Here is a 9,538-nt window from a genome sequence, read left to right on the forward strand (position 1 = left end):
TGGTCCTCCCTCTGAAGTACTGAGGCCAGTGAAGTATGTGCCTGGCACTAGATGCCCACAGTATGTCAGTACTGACACAAAGGTGCACTGGTGGCGAGTGTGCTGGGACTGTGGCCTGTCCCTAGAAGCAGACAGCATTTGAGGGTCAAGCTTTGGTCCTGCAACCTGTGAGTGTTCATAGGAGCAGACAGTGAGTGTGTGAGTTTACCCTTGGTCAAGAAGCCTGTCCCATTCCAGAGACGGGAGACACAGATAAGGATTGGTGGGGTGGGTGGATTGGGCTGGGGGGAGTACAGGGGGCTCAGGGAATGTGCGGCAGGGGAATAAAAATTAATTAAAAAAAAATAAAAGACTCACCTGGTGCTGCCCTCCGCCTAGCGCTCCTCTGTTCCTGGTCCTAGCAGTCCCTTGGACAGCATCATGGACTCATCCCTGCGATAGACTCAAGCATGAGAGCAGTGTGGGGATTGGTCTGAGCAGCCTGGATTAATGCTCGCTCAGGCACAGGGAGTCTGTGCTGTTTCTTCAACCTGGCTGTGAAATACAGCTAGGTTGGATGAACCTATGTGTGCATGTCAGTTTGGCTGGCCAAACTGACATGCACACTTAGACGTGCACATTTACCACTCCTCCCCCCTCCCATGCCCTGGCACTCCTTCCACACGCTGGCTCAGCCAGCAGTTAAAAAGAAAACAATAATAAAATATTGTTTTATTTTTCAGCTGCTGGCTCTGAACCAGTGGGGCAACGCTCCTCCACAATTGCGGAAGAGCTGCCGCTATCCTATTCCCATTTGTTTTGAATGAATCGAAAGCACACCATTCCAAATGTCTGATATCTGTGCGGCAGACTCAAAATGATCGACTTTGCAACCTAGCGATCATTGTGGAAGACACCTACCACAGAGGTCCATTTACTGCACACCACATGGCTCCAACCAGTAATCCTACACAGTGGCACACATGCTTTAATTGAGGACCACACTACATAGATTGGGCTCCTACCCTAGCAACTCTTGAGCCGTCCCATGTGTCAGTTTCCCTCTGATGCCTGCTATGCATCAATAGCACTCAGAAAATATCTCCACATCCATCCTAAACAATTGGCAGGTGCTTCCCAAACCTACCCTGTCTAAATGGTATGCTTAGGGTCGAAACGTTGACTTGACCCAATAATAGTGTGCAGTTTTTTTTTATATTCTGAAGCATTTCACTCTTTTTTAGAGTGTGTACAAACCACTTATTCATCCTGGATCCGTGACTATTGTATGTGCATAGATTGTATAGCACCAACGCACTTTACATTCACTTATTTTCACTTGAACTGCATTGTTGCACCGTTTGGGATCACCTTCTTACTTATAAATTGCTTTAAGTATAAGCTGCATTGATTTTTTTCTATTTGTCAAGAAATGAAAATACAACTGCCCAATTTAGAAATGGAACCAATTGCTTGATTGTCAAAATTACTCCCTCCAAGGAAGTAAAGGTTCACACTTCCCCCTTTAGGTACCGCTGTTTTGCTTTATTACTAGATTACCCAGGTACCAGGATTATTGGGTTGCCCATTTTCTTATACATAGATGTTCATGTACCTAGCAACAGAACGTTGATGATGTGCGAGCCCTGGTTCTGCAGCCTATGTGCATCCCTCTGAGTGGGCACTGTTGCCTGCACACCTAGAGAAAATTACTCCCACCTGCTTGATATTTGTGAATCAGTCAATCGTCCTGGTGGCTGTATGTCAGAATATCATTGACAAAAATATTGTCTGCCATACAGATCATGTTCTAAATATCATTTACAAAAATATCACCTCAGTAAGTGTAGAATTTATATTATTAACTCTAAGGAGGCATACGTTTTCTAAACAATAATTAGGATACAATATTTGTGCCCGACGACACTTGGTCCACAATTTTCTGCTATCATCCGTTACTGATAATGGTGCAAAGATGAATCTGGTGGATATGAGGGAAAACCTCTTGTGGGTCTGTAACAGAGGGAAACCAACAATCTTTACCTTATGAGACCCATCGGCTGACTGTGATATGTTGACACCACCATTCTTTGGTTGACGCACTGAACAGGGTATGTGAGATTACCAGGAAGGTTACAAAGTGGATCCCCTCCACTTTGGAAATTCCGAATTAGCTACCGAATGTGGATACACATTTGGCTAGAGTAATTGACTTATTATTTGGGGTCCCCCCGTGGCTCACAATCCCCTCCTTTAGTATGTTATAGATATCTCTGTCTGTATGCATGGGTTGTCTTGCCTTAAATGAAGTGAAACCTACAGTGCTAAGATTGAGTGGGATACTCCCAATCTTCCACCAATCAGGTGGTCTGAAATGATGGGGATTGCCGCACTTTCTACACAGTTCTATTATAGCCTGATCATCTACTGTGATTGACATCTCAATTATCAGACAGAAACATCTGAGCTGACTCAATGTGCCAACTTTCAACTTTAAGGCCATCACTCGCTATCTTCAAGCACATCTTAGGATCCCTCTTGTCGAAGTCAGCATCTGATCCTAATTACTGGAAAGCGGTTTGTGCAGGGACATTAAATAACAGAAGGGGTTTCAACACTGGCCTTCTGGGGTCAATTATAAGCTAACACCTCTTGGCAGGATCAAACATTGTTTAGTTCAACGGGGAGGTCTTCCAGCTGCTGAACGGCTCCTTTAAGTTTAGAATAGATTAGCCATGCTAGCCCTGAGATAAGGTTCCAACAGCAGACGCTGACCCTCCGATATAAGAAAGAAATGTGTGTAGAGGAGGCCTTTGCCATCCCTAGGAATGCAAGGATGGAACAACCTCCCAGTCTGCATGAAGAGAAGAATGGCCGCAGTTTCAGGAAAAAACTCAAGACCTTACTTTTTAGACCAACATTTGGTCCACTGGATCTGTGTCTTTCTCGTTTCTCAGGCCTCTAATGTTGCCATTTTGGTATAGACAATATCAGTTGTACTAGACCAAGGCTCTGAAGTAGCTTTTATGGTATGAATGATTATTTATTGTTTAAATTAGTTAAACCATAACAATATACCAAGAAAAATTAGATATGTTACAACAAATGTGGTATACATCTTAAAAATGTGATTTACCAATAATACAGTAAAGGCAGAGGAGATAGTGCATAGTCAATTATGCTGCATTTGTCGTACACAGCGCAATACAACAATCAACTGAGTCTGTTAGGAGAACAGTGTGTGAGCACTTGGCCTACGTGAAAAACAACAAAACCCCAACAAAACACTATACACCCACAAAATGCTTCTTAACCTCAATCCGGGAGAGCCCACAAAGTGAAACAGCCCCACAAAGCAGCCAGCCCAAGAGAGTTTAGCAGGTTGGAGTAGGGTAAATTGAATAGCCTAATAATTTGACTCCCTTCTTGTTTACAAGATGTAAGTTCTCAATAGTGTAGTCCTATTGCAGGAGGAAAATTGTCAATGATCCAATCCTCTTACAGGGTGTAAACTGCTAATAGTCCAGACAGTGAATTGCCCCAGAGGGCTGCGGCGTAAACTTAACACCCATATAGAATGTTTCACCGGCTCATGCAGGTTCCACCTAACTCACTACCCAGCATTGGTCTGGGTGGTTGGACAGGCTCTCTGAAACACCCCACCCAGATCCAAGGAGTTGTGCAAACGCACCAAACACCATACGGGGGAACTGACAAAGAAGAGTGAGCCAGTGAACTCTCCTTTCAAGGGGCATATACATCCCTCCTGTCCCAAACCCTTTCTTCCCTGCAATCTCCTTCACAGAACAGGAGAGAAAATAGGTCTTGCTTGTCATACTGTTGTGTTGCATGTTGTTTTTCTGCAGCAGTTGTCCATGAATCCATCTAAGCGCAAGTTTCACTGAGTCTGTCTCTCAGATTAAATATTTCTAACTCACTCCGGACACAAGAAGGTACCTCCGAGCCCCTCTGAGCACAGCCAGGGCTCTTTTCACTCTCTAGAAGGACAAGCCAACATGCAGGATCGGATTGGGACAGAAAATAGGCCTGGGCACCAAAATAAAAGTGGCTCCCATTAGCGAAACAGAAAGCTAAAGAAATAACCCAGGTTGCAAATTAAGCCAGTTTTGAGCTTGTAAAGACACACTGCATGGGTAGGCAATGTTGTGGTAATAACAGGGAAATCAATAGTAATAACCAGCCCACCTTTCCATAAATAGGCCCACAAACTTCTACAAAACCGGCCCACACACTGATCTCTCAGACTAGCCTACTGAGCACTGTCTGATTGCCCTACAGGCCAGTCCGACCCTGCCAACATGTCAACTACCATATGGGGCCTCCTCCCTTCTCTCTGCCAAGCTCACACCGGCCAGGCATCCGAGACACACTCTGAGCACAGACAGGCCGCCCTGCTTCTGTTTGAGCACAGTCAGCTGACGTGGCATATCTGGGCACAGCCTGCCCTGAGTCGCCCTAAGAAAGAAACATGATACCTGTATGTGGTGTAACGACCAGAGCTGCTGACTTTGGAGCTTGGGATCTGGGTTAGAGTTCTGCGGCAACTAAACATCCTGCGATTCTACGCAAATTACTTAACCACTCCTTGCCTAAGAACAGCGCCTACAGACCTTCACAGGTGAATAGCCATGCTTTACAAATCATAGTATTTATTTATTTATTCAGAGGAAAAGGGTCAAGCTTCATGTAGGTACTAGAGTTCAGAGTGGTTAGCAGACAGAAATGTTATGTTGGCTTAATCATGCATAATTTTGGTAATTTCTTATCACTCTTGTTAAGCAAAATTCCCCAAACTGCGCTTTTATGCTGCGTAGTGTAATTACGCAGATGCTCACTGTTTACCGCAAGAACACGGTAACAGCGTAAACGACAGAATGTGAGGAGCTGTTGGTCTCTATGATTGTGTTTAATGCGCTTTTTTTTTTAAAGTGCAGAATGTGTCCTCCCATCCAAAAATGGACCCGAGGATGCATTTTGGGCTGAAATATAGCACCAAATGCCGGTTTTGCCAAAATAGCATATCATTTCTCAAATGCAAATCATGCATATTTTGCACACTCCTACTCTCTACAAGAGTGGAACCGGTGTATGCATACTGGATGGAGCATAGCAGACTGGGAGAGCAAGGGGTGTTGTGATCTACAGGGTTAGTGTGTGAGAACACAGGATGCTCATAGCGTTAGAGGCAGGGGCGGAGGAGCGTCGCCCCACTAACTAAATTGCTCCCAGAGATGAAAAATAAAATGGTAATAAAGTTAATTTGTTACCATTTTGTTCTTCAATAACCCTGTCCCGGGCATCAGGACGGGAGCGGGGCGCTGCTGCCTGGCAGCAGCAGAGAGCAGGGGTGAAAAGGGCACTTTATGATAAAAGTGCGCATGTCTTTTGGCCGGCCGTCTTGTGACGGCCAGTCAGACATGCATATTTTAAACCTCTCTAACCCAGCTAACTAAGATAGCTGGCCTTTAGAAAGCATGGAGCTCCAGTGTCCTCTGGAGTGCCGAATGAGGCAGCTACCTCCAATCCTGGTGTTTCCCTCATGCTGCATGAGAGCAGCACCAGAATTGGTTAGTGCAGTTTACTGGGTCCCGCATTGCAGTTTCCTGGGTACCGTGTTGCAGTTTCCTGGGTCCCTTGTTGGAGCCTACCTCGAGAAGAACCAAGCTAGGAGGACGTCAATCGAGGAAGGTAAGTGTAATTATTTTATTACTTATTTATTGTTGTCTCACCCATCTCACCACCCTCCGTACATACCAGCCACCACTGGACAGAGGCCTGATACAGACATATCCTCGGTTTCACCCAATACTTTCAACTGTTTTGTAGGCCCATGCAGGGTTGACGGTTAAAAAATAGGTCCGGGACCCAAAATAAAAGTTCCGCCATTTAGTAAACCGACCTACCTGGCCCAAAAGCCAGCCCACAACTGCTGAAACACTGTCCCACACAATAATCTGTCAGACCGGCGCATCGGGCACTGCCTGATTGCCCTATTGGCCAGTCTGACCCTGGGCCCATGGTCCCAGATCTGTGCATTCACACTTCATATACCATCAGGACTCACCCAATGTGAGCCCCTTGGGTCACCAACACAGGCACTTGAACCTTTTACCCACACACTGAGACATCAATTCACCCTTGAATGCATCAATATACATGTGATGTCAAAAGTCCTTCCTCTTTAATAGGGTGAATAAGAAGCGATCCAGCCGCCATTGATGTGCTCTAAGAACCCGGGGACTTGTATTTACATCCACAGGTACTGTACTCGCAACCTGTGTGCCGCTCCTTGACCATATCTTCACACTCTGTGGCACTGAGCCCCAAACACAATCACAACAACTCTTCTAACTCACTCAAGAGAGAGGGAACCAGCACTCCCCGCCATTGCAGTAAGTGCCTAGTGCAGGCTGAATCCATCTTGCAGGGCACTGTTGCAGATGGTCCATCTTCCGCCATTGTAACGTCAGCATCTGTACTCACAGATTGTCATCAACGCCTTGTAGGTGCATACCCTCTGGGCACCTGGGCACTATTCTCTCACCCTATAAACCTAGAGTACAATATTGGCACACTGGGCCATTTGCCTAGTACTCTCACAGATTAAGAGGCCTGGTCCAAGTCACCATGATCGTGGAATTAGGTCTACCTTCTGCGTCCATCAGGCAGGTCACTGCCCACCGCATAAAACCCATTAGCACTGTATTAAAAAAATAAAAACTGGACCCTGAACCTGCAATTTACACACATGTTGTATGAATATTAGACTTAGTAACACATTGCACGGCCTTTGAAAATGTCAAAATATTCAAAAAGACTTTCGCGCCACAGGCTTTGACACAATACAGCCACAAGGCGTTGACTCCACACAGCCACAAGGCTTTCACTCCAAACACCCACAAGGCGTTGACTCCATAAAGTCACAAGGCTTTCACTCCAAACACCCACAAGCCGTGGACTCCATACAGCCACAAGGCTTTGACTCCACAAAACCACAAGGATTTGACTCCACACAGCCACAAGACGTTCACTCCACACAGCTCAACTCTGGAAGAATCTCCATTTGCAGCTAAGACTTGCTCCTTCCTTGGTGCCAACTCAAGAAAAGTAGCCAGGCCTGTCTTGTCCCCGTCTTCCTGTCCTGTGCTTCGACCCCCTGCCCTCAGCCCGCTGTGCCACACTGCCTCTGAGCTCATGTGTATTTATTTATACGCACTCACTATGATTAGGCCGGACTGTAAACATGTATGCATGTCGGCTACTTTAGTTCTTGCTATGTACAACGCTCCACTGGCCTTTGGAACTAGGTCAGTGCCTCACAAACCCTCCAATAAAATAAACAAAGTAACATAGGGTCCCAAACCTGGAACCTGCAGGCCATAATGACACGGCTCAGTACTCAACCCCTAGAACGTGTCATCAAAACCCTGGAACCGGAAGCCCTGGTCTCTGTCACAAACACGCACACATGGTCGAGCCTGTGGGCTGATACTCAAAGGGTTGGATTCCAGGCCCTGTTTTCTGGTACACATACACACAGTCCGCTGAGTGTACTACTCACAGTAAGGCCTGCTTCTAAGCACACTCGAGGTTGCCTCTGGGCCCTGAACTGTCATGCACCCTTACTGGGGGCAGGCCCGGTACTTGACCCCACTAATCCCATAACCCCGGTAGCCACGCACACAGCAACACGGCGTTCTAGGCCAGGTACTCACCGCCGTCGCAGTAGGTCTCGGTGCCGTAGCCGTCCTGCAGGCCGTTGCTCCAGGTGCCTCCGTACTGGGCGCCCTGGCCGCCGTTGGCCGGGCCTCGCACGCCGTAGCGGCCCTTGAGGCCGTGCGTCCACTCGCCTCGGTAGGCCCAGCGGCCCTTGGTCTCCAGTCCCAGGCCCTGGCGCCGGCCCTGCGCCCACGTGCCCGCGTACGACGAGCCGCTGGGCCAGGTGTAGACGCCCAGCGTCTCGAAGCCGTGCGCCCAGGAGCCCGCGTACTCGCCCTGGCCGCGGGGGCCGGTGCACACCCCGTGCCCGTGGGCCTTGCCGTCCGCCCAGCCCCCGCAGTACGAGCCTCCATCATCAAAATTAAACCTGCCCCCACTGGACATGCATGTAATTCCGTCTGAAAATCCCACAAATCAACAAAACGGAGCGGGCCGGGCAAGGCACCGAGAGAAGGGGGGTGGTTCTGCGAAATACCAAGGTGCGGGGCTCAGAGGCTGCTAACCGGGGCTCCACGGGCCAGGGTGCAGGAAGAGAAGAGAAGCCACGGCTGAGTAGGAGGAAAGTCGGGGGGGGGGGTCCTCTGGGGCAGGTAGGGCAGACCTTCCAGGTAGAGCAGTGCAGTCTGCAGGATAGCTTGTCGGGGCGGAGGGTGGGCAGAAAAAGGGAGATCCTGCCAGGTGGGTCGAACTTTCCAATAATACAAGTATATGGTGTATATCCTGTGGGGTGGGAGGTAGGAAGAACCTCCAAGATTGCAAACCCACTAAGGGGGCAACATATCCTATAATGTGCGGAAGAACACCCCTTTAAGGTGGGGAGTAGAGCCTTGAGAGTGGGGGCAACAAATCACAAAGGAGGGAGGGGAGATGCAGTCCTCCAAGGGCCGGGGGTGGGGTGGAGATAATTGTACTCCTAGGGTAGAAAAGCCGGTCCTCCAGGGGCGGTCAGTAGTTTGCCCAAGCACGTGTGCAGAACCCTCAAGTGAGGCCACCACCCACCCAAAGGGGGCGTCGGAGTCTCCGAGGGGAGTGGGCAAAAGGCCGCCAGGGGATTGGCCGTTCTTCCAAAGTGCCGGGGGCAGTTGCTGTTCCAAAGGTACGGGGGAGCGGGGGTGTACCAGGCCTTAACCCCCCTCCGGGGGTGGGGGACAAAGATGGACCTCCGGAGGGTACCAGTTCCTCCAAGCGGTGTCGCGGGAGGGGTTGCGGATCTTTCAAAAAGAGGGGCAGCTCATCCAAAGGGATCAGGCGGGGGGGCTGCTGCTCCACGGGGGGTGGGAGGGAGGGTGGAGGCGAGGCTGGTCCTTCGGGAGCAGGCAGGTCATCCAGAGAGGGAGGCAGGCCACCCAGACCGGGCAGATCTTCTTCCAAAGGTGGGCGAGAGAGCGACAGAGATTTGGTGCAATATCACGGCTCCTCCTCGAGCAATCGCCTGGGACGGGGCGGGTCACAGAGGCGACCCTCAGATCAGACGGGTCCCCTGCGCACACAGCCTGCCGGGCCCCGGGCTGAGCCGCTCTGCCCCTGCATACTGGGCTGGGGGAGACGCGATACCCTGGGCTCCTGCATCAGCAATGCAGTCTCTCTCTCTCTCTCTGCCTCCGTGTGTTTCCCCTCCTCCTCCCTCACTCCTCCCGCCTCTGCTCCCTCCTCCCTCGCTCTCTCCCCTCCTTTTCCCTCCCTCCTCCCCCACTCCCGTTCCTTCCTCTCTCACACACACCTTATCTGCCATAACAGCAGAGCAGGTCCCGCTGCAGGACACAGACTAGGGCACCCGGGGAGCTGTCCAGCCCTTCAGCACTTTCACCGGGCTCTTCCG

General features: G+C 49.6%; 1 protein-coding gene across 1 annotated transcript in view; it reads right to left on the reverse strand.

Moving 5' to 3' along the window:
- JPH3 (junctophilin 3) overlaps positions 1–9,293 on the reverse strand; it is a 664,009-nt gene extending 654,716 nt beyond the window's left edge. Inside the window, exon 1 of the mRNA XM_085637819.1 lies at positions 7,716–9,293. Coding sequence (XP_085493945.1) covers positions 7,716–8,103 — 388 coding nt within the window. The 5' untranslated portion in view covers positions 8,104–9,293. The remainder of the gene's footprint in view (positions 1–7,715) is intronic.
- Positions 9,294–9,538: the final 245 nt, after the last annotated feature.

Source organism: Triturus cristatus, chromosome 12 (assembly GCF_964204655.1).
Source record: "Triturus cristatus chromosome 12, aTriCri1.1, whole genome shotgun sequence".
In the NCBI taxonomy this organism is placed as follows: Eukaryota; Metazoa; Chordata; class Amphibia; order Caudata; family Salamandridae; genus Triturus; species Triturus cristatus.